General features: G+C 36.2%; 3 protein-coding genes and 1 pseudogene across 4 annotated transcripts; 3 read left to right on the forward strand and 1 right to left on the reverse strand.

Annotated features, from left to right (window-relative positions):
• Positions 1-200: 200 nt before the first annotated feature.
• On the forward strand, positions 201-2,270 carry bath-34 (BTB and MATH domain-containing protein 34; the record flags this gene model as incomplete). Its single annotated transcript, NM_001306227.3, has 4 exons — positions 201-296; positions 344-837; positions 1,623-2,031; positions 2,077-2,270. The coding sequence occupies 4 exons, from the start codon at positions 201-203 to the stop codon at positions 2,230-2,232; spliced, it is 1,155 nt and encodes a 384-aa protein (NP_001293156.1). The 3' UTR covers positions 2,233-2,270.
• Positions 2,271-4,255: 1,985 nt separating this feature from the next.
• Positions 4,256-5,291, forward strand: W02A11.6 (annotated as a pseudogene). The gene has a single exon. A coding segment is annotated over exon 1 (1,036 nt).
• A 3,059-nt stretch (positions 5,292-8,350) lies between these two features.
• Positions 8,351-9,742, forward strand: bath-35 (BTB domain-containing protein). Its single transcript, NM_001383738.2, has 4 exons — positions 8,351-9,072; positions 9,120-9,255; positions 9,305-9,456; positions 9,506-9,742. The coding sequence occupies exons 1-4, from the start codon at positions 8,689-8,691 to the stop codon at positions 9,632-9,634; spliced, it is 801 nt and encodes a 266-aa protein (NP_001370035.1). The 5' UTR covers positions 8,351-8,688; the 3' UTR covers positions 9,635-9,742.
• A 9-nt stretch (positions 9,743-9,751) lies between these two features.
• On the reverse strand, positions 9,752-15,125 carry amx-2 (monoamine oxidase). Its single transcript, NM_001383739.2, has 15 exons — positions 14,988-15,125; positions 14,467-14,647; positions 14,155-14,278; positions 13,905-14,058; positions 13,624-13,831; positions 13,288-13,425; positions 12,824-12,982; positions 12,303-12,444; positions 11,975-12,129; positions 11,348-11,692; positions 11,010-11,080; positions 10,541-10,670; positions 10,403-10,495; positions 10,125-10,189; positions 9,752-10,004 (listed from the first exon to the last, which is right to left on the reverse strand). The coding sequence occupies exons 1-15, from the start codon at positions 15,111-15,113 to the stop codon at positions 9,921-9,923; spliced, it is 2,175 nt and encodes a 724-aa protein (NP_001369790.1). The 5' UTR covers positions 15,114-15,125; the 3' UTR covers positions 9,752-9,920.
• Positions 15,126-19,379: the final 4,254 nt, after the last annotated feature.

A 19,379-nucleotide genomic window follows, 5' to 3' on the forward strand; every position in this document is an offset into this window, starting at 1 on the left:
TTCGTGTCGAGACCCGATACCGTTTTCTTTGTCTATAAAATCGTGAAATCTTGCAGAAAAAACTACAGAAAAACGAAAAAAAATGAAGATTTTTATTTTTGGACGAATACTGTATTTGACCAATCAGCGATTCGCCCCGCCCACTTTCCGACCAACTTGGATATATGTTAGTTTTTTCCCCAATTTAAAAATTCTTACAGATGAGCGCTGTAAATTCTGAAGCGACCACCAATTTGTTGGCTGAATTCCAAAAACTTCGTGGCGAGACCATTGGACTTCATTCGATTTTCTCCGAGGTTACAGTAATCCTTTTTTTCAAAATTGACATTAAATTTATTTTCAGAAATCTACAGTCGATATCTCGAATCTCAATGGAAATACGACATTGAAGAGAATTGAGGATTCCTGTGAAGAGTTGAAAAATGAGATTCGTGAGCACGTTCAGGTCTCCAGCGATGAGCTCAAATCGATTCGAACAGCAAATTCTGGTTTTCTGAATAAAATCGAAGAATCGCTGAAAACTAGTCAGCAGGAAGCTCGAGAGGATTTGAAGGCAATTGAGAAGAAGAATGAATCACTGTTGAATAAATCGCTGAATGAGCTGAAATTCCAAAAAGAACAGCTAAAATACGTGGAAGCTACTCTAATTAGTCAGCAGAAATTGATCGAACACATGGCGAAGGAATTAACCGGAAAATCCATATCCGATATGGTGAAAAACAATGAGGACGACGGAACACATTTTGAATTCTCTCACACTTTCAACAGTGTGGCAACATTGGAAAAGGGAGTAGAACGACGCAGTGAACTTAAAGAAGGATGTGGAAGTCTCAATTGGTATATTAAACATTCAAAAACAACACGTGGTGCTAGGTTGTCCCATTGAAGTTTCATCTTCAAGAAAAGTGCGGATTTTTTCCCCAGATAAATGTGACGTCCACACGCTCTTACTATAGTAAAGGTTTGACTTTACTCGCTGTGTTGAGAGTTTACCGGTCGGTGATAAAGTAAAACACGAACGAGTTATTTGCTAATTAATAGGTTTATTAAATGAATTAAGACGAAGTGGAAAGAGCACGGTGGCGGCACAACGAATGGGGGAGAATAACAGAAGTTGGGGACGAACGGGACAAAGGTTGGAGAAAAAGTAAGAAAGGCCTGGAATGAGGAAATCCTCGTCTTATATAGCGCGGCTCTGGTGGGGAGGCGGGTACGCCGACACACGAGAGACGCAGAGAAAGAGAGAGTGGCGCGACACGTTCTAGAAGGTTCTAAACGGGAAAGTGTGTGCGCGCGCGCTCGGGATCGTGGGTCAAAACGAGTGGTGGGTAAAACATTTATAAGTCCAGTCGGGCGACGTTGCTTGCGGATCTTGTTGTCTGAGGCCGAAGGCGTATGTCCGAAGATGTGATCCATTCAGTAGAGTGTCACGAAGATCTGGAAATATACGGTGACTCTCTCATAGTTTATAGTGTGGGAAAGTGAACGGGGCAGATCCTTACACTATTAACCATGGGAAATTTGTTGAAACGTCTGCGTCTAAATTCCGCGCATTTATTGTATATCACACCGAAATGGGACTCTCTAACACCACGTGAAACAACTTGAATGTTTTGTTCTAGGTTTATGAGCATCAAGCGAGAACGTCCTAGCAGAAAGTTACTCGTGTACCTAAACCTTGACTGTGAGAAGCTGCCAACAAATAATTGGATTATTGAAGCTGATATCCAATGTACACTAAATCAGTATTATTTCAATGAATGGGTTAGAAAATTCGAAAGAAAAGAAGATGCAATTTTCAAATGCGAGAATGGCGAGTACACGGACAAATTGGTATTTAATTTTGGTGAATACGAAGAAATATTGAGAACATTTACTAAAAATGGCGTTTGGAATATTGAGTTTGATGTGGATATCATCAAAACTGTCGGTCTCAGCAAGAAGAAACTGAGATGTTTCGATGAGTCCGCAGCAGAAGTGTCCGATGCAGTGATGATTGTTAAGGATGAGAAGTTTCATGTTTCCAAGATGGTAGGAACTTCTAATTCATAATCAGACTGCATATTCCTTTTGTAGTTTCTCGCCGCTCAGTCATCAAACTTCAAGCTTCTCTTCAAAAATTCCAACAATTCTGAGTTTACTCTGGATGGAATCAATTCAGAAGATTTTCAATGTTTCCTGGAACTTCTCTACGGGGAACCAGCGCTGACTGGTAGGCTTCTGAATAACTAACATATTTTTTTGGAAAACAAAATGTGGTGAATTTGTATGATTTTTTTCCTATTTGAACAGTCGTTCATCCCTGAATTTGCTCAATAACAGTGAAAAAATTAACCCAAAACCTGAATTAACAGAATGGACAAAAAAAAGCTTAACCAAATGAATATTTTCCGAATTAGCCGAATTAGCCGTTAGCCGAAAATTTTGAAATTAGCCGTTAGCCGGTTCTCAAAAAATCGGCATTAACCGATTTATCCGTTAACAGGTAAAGCGCCACAGGTTAGTGGCAGCTTAATGGCAGGTTAAAAGCCGACAGCAGGTTAGTGTCAGCTTAGTATCAGGCTAAAAGTCGCTGTCGGACTAAGAGCAGGTTAGTGTCAGCTTAGTAATTTTCGCTCAAATTTTGAGAAAAGCGCGTCAGGTCAACGGCGAGTAAGTGTCAGGTGATGGGACAGATGAGTGAAAATGGAAGTTTCAGAAACTGAGTGAAAGTTCATAAAAATGAGTTTTATGTTCATTCGTGTAAATTTCTGAAAAAAAAAATTTCCAAAAATACAGTTTCGGGGTTACCACACCGGATCATGAACCGCGTCAGGTTAGTGGCAGCTTAAAGGCAGGTTAAGAGCCGGCAAATGGTAACTGACAGGTTACTGTCAGGCAAAGTTTTTCTGACTCCAAAAAAAAAGTTTTTTTCAATTTTTTCCAAAACTGTTTTAATCTTGTAGAACACAAATGGTTTACTATTTTACATCAATATATATGCTCATATCACAATTTCTGGTGAAAAATTATGGTAAGTTTTCAAGAATGGGCCCATAAAACTTGTGTTTCCGGTGGCCTATATCTCCGCGGAAAAAAATCCTACAAAAAAAATGAATCAGTAACAAGTTGCAGATAATGATCTAATCAACAACTTCTCAGTTGTAAACTTTTTGTCAAAAAAATTGTTGGCCGAGGTTTGGACATGAGAGTTTCAGGAACATTTAAGCTTTCTGCCGCTTTTTTTCAAGCACTCTTAACTCGGCCAACAATTTTTTGACAAAAAGTTTTCAACTGAGAAGTTGTTGATTAGATCATTATCTGCAACTCGTTAGTGATTCATTTTTTAATTGGATTTTTTTCCGCAGAGTTATAGGCCACCGGAGATAACAAGTTTTATGAGCCCATTCTTGAAAACTTACCATAATTTTTTACCAGAAATCGTGTTCTGGGCATTTGAACGGCAGAAACGACATTTTTCAGTACGATTTTATAAGTTTTCGGGAAAATTTCGAGAAGTAAAAAATTTCTGAAAATATTATCTCCAGAAATACAGTTTTGGGGTTACCGCACCGCGTCAGGCAAGTGTCAGGTTAGGAGCAGGCTAAGAGCCGGCAAATGCCTACTGACAGGTTACTGTCAGGCAAAGTTTTTTGACTGACACAAAATTAATGAAGGGATAAAACTGTTTTTATCGAACAATTTTCCTATTTAAATCAACTCACTAGATATGGAAACAAAGACAAATTGACTCTCACGGTTTTTAAAATTTCATACTTATGATGCGATTCCAAAACTCGAAATCATGTTTAAAATTATTTTTGAAAATTTGTTCAAACTTTTATCAAATAATATGTGGAAAAAACGTAAAATTATGTGTTGAAACAATTTTTGTAGTTGAATAGAGATTTTCCTTACTCAATTACTCTAATTAATCTACATGCTATGCCAGTTCTTTGGTGCCATGACCCTCGTCGGGCAAGCAAGATATCAAAAAATTATTAACTACAAACTTGTTAATTTTGTTATGGACCATGTTTTACGTTTGATAGTTTCTCGTTTTCTTTGCAGAGTACCGAGATATCATCAGTCAAAATCAGTGATATTTGACTCGTAATTAGGTGCTCCTATCTGCTCAGATATCCGAGATGGCAAAAAGTTACAAGGAGTGTGATTGAGCCATGAAAACTTTGGAAAATACTAAAATATACATTTCCCACACATTAAAGCAGTATTCAGGATTTTTGGAAAAAAAAATTTTATCAAAATTTTTTTCATGAGGGGGGACCCTTATGAAATTTTTGATATCAGTGGAAAATTTTTAGTTAATTTTTTCTGAACTAAATTTTTTTTTAATTTTTGTTGTTTTCAAGCACAAATCACATTTCCGACTCAGCGTGATTTTTGTTTGTTTTTTACGACTTCTAATAAAAGCGAGAAAGAATTTCAAAAGAAGCTCCAAACTCAGATGGCAACGACACTCCGAACTAACGGTAGCGCGCACTCTTTACCGTAAATTCTCCTCATTTTCGAAATTATTTTTCCACCATTTATTTTTCTTTTTCTTCGATTTTTCTTTGTTTTCTTCATCAATTCTTTGATTTTTCGGCAAAAATAATTATTTTCCGTATATTTATTGGTGTTTCAGCATTTTCGACGTTGACACGAACGATTGGGATTGCACGGAAATGGCTGGAGGAGAGAAAGGAGAGAAATGCGATTTCAACTGGTTGGAATGACGTCGATGATGATCACAGTGTATGTTCATAATAAAATATTTCAATGTAATGTAAATTTTAAACATTTTAGAAAATACGAGGAAATCTTCCCACCAATAGTTCGAATTTGTCGTCGCTAAGCCCACACCTTCTTGGCTCGGATCATGCTTTGCAGAGAGAATTAACCTTACAAAGTGAGTTTTAAAATCAATTTTTAGCTCCTTTGGAAAAAACGAGCGGTTCCTCTCAACTTTAACGTTAATTTTTTACAGAAAGATGCGGAATGATGTCAAACTCCTCGAGCTGTCGCCGACAGATGCTCATTTTCTACGTTACCGCCCATCTGATGCTGCTCAGAATCACAGAATAAACAATTCGATCAAGTGGCTGCTAATGATGGATCCAAGAAATCGGGAATCGAGACGAGGCTTACACTAAGCCGAAATATTAAATAATATTTATGTTTTTTTTTCCGTTTTTTCAAATTTATTTTTTCATTCTTCATGTACAATAAACGAAATTTTTGGCAATTTTTCTCTTTTTGTATTAACATTTAATAACAAAAAGCAGTATTCCCGGTATATAAGGGCCTAATACAGAATCTACAAGAACCTGACACAAACCTGACGTTGACCTGTTGCCGGCCCGCGGCGGCTTAGTGTCAACTTGACAGCGGGCCGCGATTTCACCAGCCAGTTGTTCTCCATTCAGCAGCCAGCGGCCTGCTGGCAGGTTGCCACTAACCTGACGCGGTTTACCTGTGTTTTACCTGTGTCTAGACACCTCAAACTGGGATGTAGGGAAGGGAAATTTCTGGAGGGAGTCGTTTTTCGATTCCGCTTTCTTCAATAATTACATTTTGAGAAAAGGCGTTCGAAAAGCGTTTATTACTGATATGTCAGTCGGAAAACGAATTTTTGAAAATTTTATTACAGGATTGTACTCATTATTGATTTCCCAAAAAGGAGACGTACAGTTGAGGTCTATATCTTGTACACAGACAGATGTATAGAACAAAAACAAGTTTTGGCCTGAAATTTATTATTCGGGATTATTCAAACTTTTTCGAGGCAACCAATCAGCGATTCGCAGGTTTAGCATTGGTTTTTGCGTTTGTACGCAGGTTTTCAACCTTCATTGGCAGAATAATGAATTGAAATCGCAAAAAAGGTGTGAGAATCTGTGTACAAGTTTTTTTTGTTCAGAATAATATTGGAATAATATAACATTTCAGGAGCTCCAGACAATAAGCAATAAGAAATTGTTTTTGAAGTATGAATTCGAAAATGTGGGAAGTAAAAAAAATCACGATGGAGCCCGCGAGCAACATTTTGGATATGAATGGTACTGTAATATCTTATACCGAAGTTTCGATTTACCACTAATTTGGCATGAAATAACCTCACAATCTTACGAGAATTATATTGACTAGCGGGCCCTGCGGGCCCGCCAGTTGTAGGGGGTGTAAGGCGAGTCCCCTTGCCGGGCGTAGGCTCTCGATTTCGCCTCGAACCTGTTAGAGGGTTCGTGAAAATTTCAGTAGGTCAATGGGAGTCTTCTTGTTTTTTGAGTTCGGTTTGACCAAAAACAGATGCACCCGATGAATCAGTTAAAGCTGAGTTTTGATTGATTGAAGTTTGAGGAGGCTTTATATTAGGGGAGACGTACCCATATTTTGTATAAAATTGAGTATTTCTATTCGAATCCCGATTACTCACACAAAAAAAAATATGTCACTTGGTAGAATTGAACCAACTACCAAAATTTCTGCAGTCATACGCACTAACCACTCGGCCATGCGGGAGAGAGCTCAAACTGGAAGTAAGGAAGGTAAATTTCTGGACAGGAGTCGTTTTTCGATTCCGCTTTCTTCAATAATTACATTTTGAGAAAAGGCGTTCGAAAACCGTTTATTACTGATATGTCAGCGGAAAACCTAATTTTTGAAAGTTTTATTACAGGATTGTACTCATTATTGATTTCCCAAAAAGGAGACGTACAGTTGAGGGCTATATCTTGTACACAGACAGATGTATAGAACAAAAACAAGTTTTGGCCTGAAAATTAATAAAAATAATATCTCTTGGCAGAGTATTTCTAATGCGACGAAACTTCATCTTCCATTAAATAAAATCAAAAACTATGAATCAAAAATACATTCCGCAAAACTTTAGTGGAAAAAATGTTCAGGAGACCCAGGAAACCACTCCCCCCAGTACTAAATTTTTGAATTATTTTTTTCTTGAAAAATTTTCCCACTGAACTTTTTACAAATTTTATATGTCTCGATGCGGCTTGATGAGACCTACACGTCAATTTTTGGAAAACTAAGAAAAATTGAAAACTGACCGAGTTATGATTGAAAAAGTAGATTCGCGAAATAGGGGAAGTGTGCAAAATTTGGCACTTAGTCGTCTTGCTCGGCCGACTCATAGAAATTTTTCCAATTCTGAGTTAAAAATCGTGTTCAGCGTACTTTTTTACGTGGGGTAAACAAAAAAAATATCAAAAAAGATGAAGTAGAACTTGAGATAAAGACGAAAAACTACTTTTTCGGAAAAAAAAATTTTTTTTGGCAAAATGTCATTTTTTCGCCTTTTGTTTTATCACAACTTTTTTCCATTTGCACTTATGAACTCAAACTTTTTTTCAAAAAATCAGTCTCTCTGAGTAGTATCTTGCACAGAAATTTGAAACAAAACCGAGCAAAACCCGAATTTTAATTCAATTAAAACATGCTTTTTTGGGGGTAAAAAGAGCAACAAAAAATTTTTTCAAACTGGGGAAAGCCGTCCTGGGCTCAATTTTGCTCCGAACTTAATGCCGTTTTTTGCTCTACCGTGGGGCAAAATATTTCTAGTAGGATTTCAAATATTAGAGCATGAAGTCACACGGTTCAGGAGTTGTGAATGAAAACGAAGTGGGACATTTTTTCGCAAGCCAAAAAAAAACGCGAAAAAACGCGAAAAAGGGGCGGAGTTTGTACACTCGGCATTTATTAGAGGCTGCTTGGCAGAATAACATTATCATTAGAAAAAAATCAGTGGAAAACGGCTTAGAAACAAGGAAAAACCGTGCCGCAGGATTGCGAAGTCATGCCCCGCCTCTCTTTTTTTTTGTGCAACGCTGCTTTTTTTTCAAAATTCAAATTCACGGATTTCACGGAATTCTGGCTTCCTCTCATAAATCGAAATGGCAGAGTTTGCCGAACTAGGCCATTTTGGGTTATTTATGTAGATTTACGGCGCGTCGCGGCTCGTTTTTAGTTGTAAACTTGGTGTATTTGTCCGTGTAGAGTACACCAGGGGTGTGCGGATAATAGCCGATTTAGCCGAATTTGCCGATCGGCTATTACGGCTAATTCAACTAACATATTTTTTTGGAAAACAAAATGTGGTGAATTTGTATTATTTTTTCCTATTTGAACAGTCGTTCATCCCTGAATTTGCTCAATAACAGTGAAAAAATTAACCCAAAACCTGAATTAACAGAATGGACAAAAAAAGCTTAACCAAATGAATATTTTCCGAATTTGCCGAATTAGCCGAAAATTAGCCGATTTGAATGACTGAGATTAGCCGAATTAGCCGTTAGCCGAAAATTTGAAAACTAGCCGTTAGCCGGTTCTCAAAAAATCGGCATTAGCCGATTTATTCGTTAGCCGAAAAAATCGGTTATCCGCACACCCCTGGAGTACACGACACTTTTCCACGCGCTATCCGGCAGGCGATTGTCAATGGAGCGCGAAAATTCAATGAGGAAGACCAGAACCCCGTGGGATTTTTGCAAAATTCATGTATTTAATAAATAAACTCCATATATATAAATATTGAAACGATGCAAAATACGGAAAGTATTCATTGTCAAAACAGTGTGCTTTTGTATCAAAATAGAAAATTTTTTCTCAAATTCCGCAAATTGAGAAATTCGCAGAATACTGAAGACTTTCATTTATCCACCACTTTTTTTTCGGTACATTTATATTGCGAAAATGTATAACGGGTATGCTGATGTTGATGATCTTCACGTCTATGTTTATTGTGGAAATACGCCGGAACTTCGTCTACAGGAGCTCGTTGCTGATGTTAAAATCACTATTCAACCAGAAAATGAGAAAAGCTGTTGCATTAAAAAGTTTCTCAGTTTGAAAGATAATAAATTCGAAAGTATTGCAATGAGTGCTGATTTTGGAGATTTCGATGAAATGGTGTACAACTATGCGATTGATGGAAAGTGTACGATTGAAGCTGATATTACTATTATCAAAGAAGTTGGAGACGCAAGAGCTAAGCTGAGAGATTTTGGAGAAGAAACGAGGGATGTATCAGATGTCGTGATTAACGTTCAGAATGAGAAGTTCCATGTTTCCAAAATGGTATCTATTTCTGAGATATTCAAGATATATTTTCAATGATTTTTCAGTTTCTGGCCGCTCAATCATCTCACTTCAAGCTTCTCTTCAAAAATTCCAACGATTCTGAAATTGCTTTGGATGGAATCATTCCAGAAGATTTTCAAAATTTCCTGGAACTTCTCTACGGTGAACCAGCGCTGACTGGTAGGTTTCTGAAAAATTTGAAGCCTTTACTACAAAAATATTATTTCAGAGGACAGTGTCGAGGGAATCCTACAAATTGCTGCCAGATTTGATGTTTCCACGGTTATTCGTAAAGGTGAAGACTTTCTGCTCCAAAAATCGGAATTTTCACCTGAGAAGAAGCTGCAAATGTCTTTGAAGTATAATTTGGAGAATCTCAAGGTTTTGCTCGATTCTGTGCTAAAATGTTTTGTATACTGAAAATTTTCAGAGTAAATGCCTTTCCGAGGTCAAATCAGTTGCTGATATTCGTTCCGTTTTGCCAAAGGACATAAAAGAAATGGATCATTCTGTAATGGCGGAGCTCTTGGAAAAGTCACTGGGTCTTCAAAAGACTTGAATTGTTTCATTGATTTTTCTGATCCAAATTTGTTAATTTTCACTATTGTTTTGTTGTTGAATTCTTCAATTTAAGCTTTTTTTCTAAATGAAAAATTGTCCAGAAAAACGAATTGAAAAAGCAAAACAATATTTATTGATTTTTACAATTTCCGAAACATTTTCAAATCTTTTTTGAAAATATCGAAGAACAAGAGAAGGGCGGTGCAAACCGAAAAGCTTTCAAAACGACACGTATTTTGGCGGGAAAATTTAAAAATTCAGGAAAAAAGTTAGATGTGCAGGTGTTACTGTAGACGCAAAGTCTGTAAGAGTGTTTGCACCAATTGCGTCAGACTTGACGCCAATTGGAGAGCCGTCGAGTTGGAAGCCTGAAAAAAATCGATAATTGATCATGTGGTTGAATTATCGATTTTATTCAAAAATCAGTAAAATTCTAGAAAATCGATACTTTAATTATCGATTTTTTTATATTTTTCTGAAAATCTTACATTTGCTGAAACTTGTTGCAACTCCTGCACAACTTGTGGAGATGGGGTTGCTCGTGAGTCGATTCCTGTAAATTATCGATTTTTGGGTGTATAAATTAGCTCTATTGATAATTTTTTTATAAGTTTCTCACGAACGTGTAATAATCTTTAAAATTTAAAATTTCTGCATTTTTCCAATTTATTTGTGATGTAAACTTGCAAAATGACAATTCTCATTAGAGCGCACTTTCCTCTAGCTTTAAACTTTTCAAAATTTTGGCAAATGTATAATAACTGACTATTTCGATTTGAAGATAATTGTACTGGATAATGAGTTGATGTCGTGTAGGCGTAACCATTCTGCTGTTGATTTACGAGAACTGCTGGCACATCTGGATAGTTTCAAATTTGGCGCCAAATTCAAAAAATTCAAAAACCTCGTTGAACAGCTGACGTGGCATTTTGATCTAAATTTCCGTTACTAAAATGTTTAAAAGTTGTCGTTTCGATCGTCTCGACTAGTGGCATTACACTTGAAGTGGAATACGCAAATGTCGTTGAATAGTTCTGAAATTGTGTGCGTTGGGGCGTGGTTGCATTGGCGGAAATTTGAAAGTCTTGTAACTTTTTAGTGGTAAGAGGTAGGGAAAAGTTGTCAACTAGTAAAATATAGGAAATTTAATGGGAATTATATTGTTAATTAAAAATTTCAGTAACATTGAGTTTCCGCCGAGATATAAAGGATTTAAAAAATTTAAAGTTACAAATTGGAAACGCGTATACCTTTTTCACTGTTTAATATGCCAAAAAGTTGTCAACTAACAAAATGTAGGAAATTTTATGTACAACATTTTGTTAGTAGACCATTTTTTCGTATCTGTTATATCTGCTGAGATAACGCCTTACCAATGTTGGTGGGGCATCCTGTTGTGGGCTGTCGTAGGCCACGGCAGCCGGTTCTTCATTTGTGGAGTTGTCTGGAAAATTTAATTAGGCTTAAACCTGGTTTCAGCTTGGTTCAGACTCAGACTACAAACTAAAGAGCCGTCCAGCCTCAACCACCTTTTGTAGTTTGTAGTCTACGCCACTATATTTGAATACATATGTGTAACTATGCAAAAAATGTGTCAATTTGATTTAAACAAAACGCATAGTTGTACAAATTATCCAAAAATGCTTTCCAATATATTGTGAGGCTCAGGGTACATTTTAGTTTGTAGTTTGTAGTTTATGAATCAACTAACCCAAATTTCCAAAACTGAAATGTTTCATAGTAGTAGTTGTTGGTGTTTCTACAGTAGTCGGGTACTGTGAACTAGTTTCATATTGGAAATTTGTTTGATTTCCAGTATTTCCAGAGTTCACAGAATTGTTTCCAGTGGTATTTCTATTTCCAGAGTCATTTTGCACATTTCGAGCCGCGAAAAGCGATGGTGGGTAGTGTGAGGAGGTACTGTAGACGTATGGAGTTGTCGACTCGACTGGTGTATCCCTAAGGACTCCGTTACTTTGAGCATCTGCTGCTGAGAGCATTTGGAGCACATATGTGCTCACAGAGCCAGCTGCGTGTACGGCTCCGTTCATGGTACCTGAAAATTTTAAATGTAATTTTAAATTGCAAAATTCGATGAAAAATCTAAAAAAGCTACTGCGAAATTGCCTTTGAACAAAGTTACAGTCTGTTAAAGTTTGGTTGAGGCTGAAAGTTCTGTAGTTTGTAGTGTGAGGCTCAACCAATTTTTTATGCACCATAACTTTCTTCAAAATGATCGATTTTTTACCGTTCAAAAACCAAAATATTGAGGGAAAATTGAAGAACCTAGATTTCAATATAATCTTCAGTTTTTTCAAAAATTAAAATTCTGACCCACCCAAATTGTGCGAGGCAATATCCGCAGTAGCAATATGTACATTTTGGTACAAAGTATGGAAATCGTTGAGATATTTCAGGGATTCTAATGGAATATTAAGCTTCAATGTTGGAATTGTTCCTTTCGCCAAGTCGTCCGTGGCAAAGTTGACGTCACTGCAAAAATTGATTTTTAAAAGATTTTTGGTGGGTTCTGCGATACTGTGAACTACAAACTACAAACTACAAACTACTAGCTACTAACCTACATATTGTAGTCGTTTCCCGATTTCGAATTTGATAGTTTCAAAAGTTTTTAACAGTTTTTCAAATTTTCCCAAACATCTTACCTAACATCCAATGGCGAAAAATCAGCAAATCTCAGCGAGTACATAATCGCCTGAGTGTACAATTTGCGGCGGGTCTCGAACGGAACATCGTAGGAGAAATGGGCGATACCCCAAAGTGTTGATGACGCTGATGTGGAGTTGTCTGAAAATTTTTTGAATTTTCGGAGTTTTTCTGATAATGCTTAGTTTTTGAAAAGTTAAAATCGGTTCATTTGGAGCGAAGTTACGGTGCATCGAAGATTGGTTGAGGCTCAGACTGCAAACTACAAACTATAATATAATCCTAGCTGAGCTTCAACCATCATTCTGTAGTTTGTAGTTTTAAAAATGGTTGAGGCGCTATTAGGATTGTAGTTTATAGTTTGTAGTATAAACCTTTGAGATTCACCAACTTTCGGTGCACCATAACTTTGTTCAAACTGGACCAATTTTCATGGTTCAAAAACCAAAATTCACTACAGAAACTTCTTAAGATTAATAGTTTAAACATTTTAAATTTACAAAAGTCTGGAAAAACCCACCACAACTCGCCGCAAAAGTGGTATCAAATGTGGTCAGCCATACCAATGGACCAGTCGCCGACGTGTAGATCACTTTTCCGCTCCGCCCATTTAGCCGCCACGTGGCACGTTGGAATGACATTGTGAAGTAGTAGGCGTGGCCTGTTGGACCGTAGTTTTCTGGAAATTTTTGTAGTTTGTAGTCTTAGAATTCGTAGACCGAAGTTTTTTTAATGTTTGGATGAAAGTTTAAATGTTTCAGTGCAATTTGATTAGAATTTGATGTCATTGTGGAAAAATGTTTTTAAGTTCGTTAAGGCTAAATATTTGTAGTTTGTAGTCTAGTTTGTAGTTTGTAGTGACCAAAACTCTAAGGTAAACAAACGTTGTTTTTGAGTGGTTTTTATGCGGTTTCATTTTCGGAAATTAAAACAAAAAAAGTTCAAACATTTTTTTTCTCTACTTCAATTTTTCCAAAAACTCACGAATAAGCTGCTGAAAGGGAGCTTCTGGTGCTGGTACCAGCTCAATATTTTCCAGTGTCGGAATTGGCACAGCTACAATCACTTGACGGCCACTGAACCTTCGGCCGGCAGATGTTTGGACCACAGCTGGGAAGGCGGCTGGAAATTAGGATAATTTGAGTAAAAAATAGGAAAAATAATGAAATGATGTTTTTAGAAAATAATGAAATTTTAGAAAAAATTTGAATTTTCAAATTTTAGAGATTTTTTTTCAAATTTTTTTTTTTGGAAATCAGAAAAAATAATTCAATGCTTGTTTTCTGGTTTTTGTAGTTTGTAGTTTGTAGTCTACAGTACCATCATTAACCGAAACGACACGTTGACTATATTCAATCAATAATCCATCAGCAAGCCTTCTCACGACTTCATTCATTCCACCTTGTGCCAAAAGACTCTGCCCATGACCAAATCTCCGGAGAATTTCAACGGCTGTCGCATTTTGACTGGAACACGTCAGGGCCAGCTGAATTTCTGGAACTTGTTCTCCGGGAGCATCGAAAAATGTCTGAAAATGAGGGGAAATATGGGTTTGGCGGAATTTTAAGATTGGTCAATATTAAAGAACGTGGTACACTAACCTGCATCATTCGGTTCACCGAATCTGCGTCAGCAGTGTCCATTTGCTGAGACATTGCTGAAACTGAAGTATTTGTAAGATTTCCGAGAGTTTCTGGCGAATTGATAAGATCTGTGAAGAGGGTTGTACTCCATTGCTGTTGGAGGGATAGTTGTCTGGAATTTTCAGAGAGTATTGTTAAATTAAAAAAAAAAAGCTCCTATGGATCTCAAAACCGGATAAAATTTCAGTCACTTGTGTCAAAACTGTACCTCTTCTTCCTTGTTTGCTGGAATACTGTATTATTACCACATGTCAACTGTTGTGTTGTACGAACATTCAATTCTTGAATTAGACTTAATAATTGGGTGTCCGTTGGAGAAATGAACTGAGATCCTGAAAATGAAGCAATTTTGCATTATCTGGGGTACTGTAGATATCAAAAATGCACCGGATCTGACGACAAAATGCACTATTCTTCAAATTTTTGTAAAAAGAGTCGGCATGTAGGAAGAAAACATTGGTGATTTCGAATTTCGTAATGAAAATCTTTAAAAATCGATAATTTTCAAGATTCAACGTACCTGTATCTACGAATTCAACACCATTTCTTGTCTGCATTGTAGCATATCGAATTCTGCCACCAACTTGACCACGTGCTTCCAGTACTAATACGGATAGTCCTGGTCGATTTTGCTGGATGTTCCGGGCTGCTGTGAGCCCGGTAAGTCCTGCTCCGACAACGATGACATCATATATTGTTTGCTAGAATATAGAAACATTAGTTGAGGATTAGACTACAAACTACAATATTAATCTAGGGAGTTCTAAAAATTTTAATGTTAGAAAGTGAATATTTTGAGTGTAAAAATTCAAACATTTTTTCGAAAAATCGAAAAAATTTTTAATCTAAAAATTGGCCAAACATTTGGTTTTCAAGACTTTAGGCTAATTTTGAAATTCAAATCCTTAAGAAAAATGAAAAATTTAACTTATTTAAGGTGTTGCCAGGAATTTTCTTTTCAAAATTTTTGGAAAAAGTTGGAAAATTAAATTAAAAAACCCCAAAAAAATTGTTTTTTCATTTTTTTGTTTCTCCCCTTACCTGAATATTAGAACTGCTAATATTTGCAGACGTTGGTTGCTGTTGTTGCTGTGACTGTTGTGAGAGTGTATTCTGTGCATAGACGCAGACAGCCGCCCAAATGAATATCCACCACCCACGCAACATTTAGGTTTATTGCTGGAAAAATAAACATTTTTCGGTTTTTATATAGAAACAGTGGTCTAAATGACAAATGAAACGTGTCAACTGGGTTAACTATATAGTTTAGGTAAACGGATGAAGAAGGTAGGTTAAAAGTAAATAAACAGGTGGAAACTGGATATTTTATCCGGAAAAAACAAGTTTTCTTTTAAAATATAGGTTTAATAGTTAATTCCAATTTACAAAATAAACTAATATTACGTTTTCTTTTTTAGTCGGATACAGGAATGGGCGGCAATTGCCGTTCGGCAAATTTTTTCGTCGACAAATCGGCAAATTTCCGGTTTGCCGATTTGCCAGAAATTTTTATTTCCAGCGAACTGCCAATTTTCAGTTTGCCGGATATCGAATTTGCCGGAAATGTTCAGAGGAATTTTTTAAAGAAACACTTAAGTTTTAATTAAAAATGTGCCTTTTTAAAAATTATCTCGTTTTCTTGAGATATTTTCAAAGAACATGCTTACTTTTCAAAAATAGGATGCGCGAAATTTTGCAAATTAAAATTGAAATTCTGAAATTTCCAAAAAAAAAAATTGGAAAACCACAAATTGCCAAAAATTGTCGGCAAGTTCGGCAAATCGGCAATTTGCCGGTTTACTGATTTGATAAAAATTTTCAATTCCGGTAACTTGCTGTTTTTCCGGAAAAATCGTTTACCGCCCACACCTGGTCTGATAGGGCCCACATTTAAACAATTAGATTTCATCTTTTGAGCTCTGAAACCTCAACTCATCTAGTTGCTCTGGGAGCAGTTATATTGTTTTAAAAACAATTTGATTGAAATCTCCTTCAAATTCTAGTTAATTCTCTTTTTGGAACCATCCAATTTGGTTAAATTTGAAGCTAGTTACGAATATTTGAAATTAAAGAAAAAAAATTTTGAGTTTCCCGCCAAAAATTGTTCTCAGAAAATTTGAATTTCCCACCAAATTTTTGATGTCGTTTTCTGATAACTACAAACTACAATATTCTCAGCCTCAACAAATATTCAGACTCAAAAATTCCATTAAGACATACATAGTTGCAACACGAATAACATTCTTGAATCTGGAAAAAAAATCTAAAAAACCAGTTTCCAGTGACAATTAATACATGAGAATTTCCAATTCCAGTTAAAAAATCACTCAAAAGGGTAATATTTGAGGAATTTCTTCGGGAAATGACCGTCTATTTGATTGATGGGAGGAGGAAAAGGAGGGAAGGTGGTTCTGGAGAGAAATACATTAAAATGGTAATTGAACCGTATTTGCTTAATGGGCAATTTCTGAAGTTCAAGTACAGTACGTACCATATTGCGATAAAAATGACCAAAAAACTGACTTTTCTCGGCTAATTTGAGTGGTTTTGGCCAAAGATATTAATAATTTAAAATTGGTGAGGCTCAGACTACAGCTACAAAATTTTGTAAAAATAACTATTTTATCAATTTATCTTTCTTTTCGGACCTATTTTGCCTGTTGAAGCATTGGTTTTGCTCCACTATGAGCAAAGTTACAGCGATTTGAAATTTGGTTGAGGCTAAAAATTCTGTAGTTTGTAGTGTGAGCCTCTACCAAACTTTGAGGGCCTGTAACTTTGTTAGAAGTCGGCCTAGAAACTCGGTTCAAGAAACAAATTTATGTAAAATCGGTAGAGGAACATAGTGAAGTAGAAATTTAGTGGCTTAGTTAGAAATATTTTGTAGTTTGTAGTGTAAGCCTCAACCACTTTTTGAACCCTTATAACTGTTAGAAGTTGACCTAGAAACTTAGTCCAAGAGACAAATTTGTTTAAAATCGTCAGAGGAATCTACTTAAATTCAAGTCAAGTGGATTAAGAATATTTTGTAGTTTATAGTCTAAGCCTCTACCAAACTTTACAATAGAAAAAGTTGATTAGAATTAAAATATTTTCCCTAAATTTTGATAAACCAAAGTAAAAAACACTTGAAATGGGAACTAGTAAAATGAAAAGTATCAAAAAAACAACGAAAAAAAAACAGTCTCCTTTTCTCCGCAGACACTCATTGTTTGTACTTTTCGGCGGGAAGAAATGCCAGGGGGGATTATTTACAGATGATTTCCACACTTTTTCACGCGGAAACGAGTAGAAAACAAGAAATGGAGGAGAGGGAAAAGTTGCCGAAAGTTTTAGTTTTCAATTGAACTTTAAAGGTGACAAAAGGGGTTAGAGAAAGGGGGAAGTCCATTTATTTTTCAAGTAATTTTTTTAACTCTTCCACTTTCTACATGGTAATTAGGTGAGTAGAGGCTCACACTACAAACTACAACTGAACTTTTTTTGAAAATTGGTTAGCTAGATTTATCTGACAATTTTAATTATTTTGAGATTTAAATCATCTAGATTGGATCACTTTAAAGCAAGTTATGGGCAATCAAAGTTTCGTTGAGGCTCACACTACTACAAACTACACTTTTTGTTGGCCTCAACCAAATTTAAACAGTCTGTAACTTTGCTCAAAGTGGAGCAAAATTAGTGCTGCAAAGGAAAATATCGGCCAGAAATAGACGAACAATTTGATGAAGTAAATTTCAAAAAAATTGTGTAGTTTGTAGTCGGAGCTTCAACCAAACTTTTAACTGGCGTGACGTGGTAAATCTCATTGGGTTTTTCCTACCCACGTAAAATGAAATGAAACTAAAGAACCGCCAGACATGTTCTTCCGCGTGTCTAAGACCATCCCGAACTCGGAAATAGTACTGAAAAACGGAGAGACGCAGAGATGGACAGTGTGCTCACAGAGCACACGCACTTTGAAGAGCACATCAAAAGGGGTGAAATTTGAGAGGAGGAGGAGCAAAGTTCCGGTGCCGTGTGCTTACCCAAATACATTTTTTTTAGTGGATTCAATTGAGAACATGCCAAAAGCACTTGAATAATGCTTTCTATTGATGTGGGGGAAGTTTTTGGAAATCTCGGAAAAACATGCATGAAATTGACATGGTTCTGACGTTGACGTTGGTTGAGGCTCACACTACAAACTACAAATCTTTGACAAATTTTTTATCGTTTTAAATTTGCCTAGTTGTTCTAGTAATGGTTGTTTTTTGAACCATTTTAAAATTGTTACTTTGAACAAAGTTACAGTGATTTGAAAATTAGGCGAGGCAGTTCTGTAGTTTGTAGTCAGAGCCTCAACCAGTTTCTGATGCACCATAACTTTGCTACGAATCGAGCTATTAACTTGCTAATTTCAGGATTTAAAATTAACTAGATTTTCTGTTAATTTTAGTTTTTGAAAAATATCAAAATATCGATTTTGAACAAAGTTACAGTGATTTGAAAATTTCGCGAGGCTAACAAATTCTGTAATTTGTAGTCAGAGCCGATTTTAAACCGCCGTAACTTAGTTCAAAATGAACCAAAAGGAGTAATTCAAAATGGAACATAATCAGAACTATATGATGAATTGAATAAATAAAAATGTTAAAAGTTGTAGTTTGTAGTGTAAGAGCCTCACTTAAATTTTGAGTCGCTGTAACTTTGGGCAGAGTGATTCGATAAAAGTAGTTAAAAAGACATAATCTTATAGAAAACTGGAAGAACTTAATTTCAAATAAATTAACGTAAAATTAATTGGTTAAGATGAAAACTGGAAACTAATAGCCTGGACCAATGGAATGACTAATCATTAATCGGCGAGTTGGCGGCTCAAAGAGCCAAGTGAAACTGATCTCAACCAACTCATTGCGTGAGTGTGTGTGCTTACACGTGGATAAACCAAGATCAAGTAATGCATGACGTGGCAGGTTTTTTGCAGTGTGGAACGGTAGAACAAGTTGATCGGAATTTGGAGGAAACTTGGCGGTTTTTAAAAAAAGATATTGTCCACTAAACATTTTTAAAAGTGACGCTAAAAATTTGAAAACATTGAATCCGTGTTTTCCAACCATTTTGAAATATTTTCCTTTTTGAATCACTCAATTTAGATAAGTTTAAACCAACCAAGTTACAGGGGTATGAAATTTGGTTAAGGCCCAGATTACTTAGATTGGTAGAGCCTAAGAGTGACCTAAAATTGGCCTAAAACTCGGCTTGAAATTGATAGAATTGGACAATTTTTCAGCGGAAAGGGCAGCATTTTTGCTTCAAAGGCAAGATTTTTGGCAAAATTCTACAAGTCCTAGACTATAAACCACGACAATATTTCCAAAGAACCGTTCCAAAAATACCCCGAAGCTCTTGAAAAATGGTGTCAAACAGAACATTAAAGTGTGAGCAAACACCCTT

The sequence above is a fragment of the Caenorhabditis elegans genome, chromosome I (assembly GCF_000002985.6).
Source record: "Caenorhabditis elegans chromosome I".
In the NCBI taxonomy this organism is placed as follows: Eukaryota; Metazoa; Nematoda; class Chromadorea; order Rhabditida; family Rhabditidae; genus Caenorhabditis; species Caenorhabditis elegans.

Coding starts and splice junctions, on each gene's coding strand:
- amx-2 (NM_001383739.2), bottom strand. CDS start 15,113: ATGTTGCGTGGGTGGTGGATATTCATTTGGGCGGCTGTCTGCGTCTAT. Junction 11,081..11,347: donor TTTCAGTTTTGGAAATTTGG/GTTAGTTGATTC, acceptor TAAATTTTCCAG/ACAACTCCACAAATGAAGAA. Junction 10,190..10,402: donor ATTATCTTCAAATCGAAATA/GTCAGTTATTAT, acceptor GATAATTTACAG/GAATCGACTCACGAGCAACC.
- bath-35 (NM_001383738.2), top strand. CDS start 8,689: ATGTATAACGGGTATGCTGATGTTGATGATCTTCACGTCTATGTTTAT. Junction 9,256..9,304: donor CGGTGAACCAGCGCTGACTG/GTAGGTTTCTGA, acceptor ATATTATTTCAG/AGGACAGTGTCGAGGGAATC. Junction 9,457..9,505: donor ATAATTTGGAGAATCTCAAG/GTTTTGCTCGAT, acceptor GAAAATTTTCAG/AGTAAATGCCTTTCCGAGGT.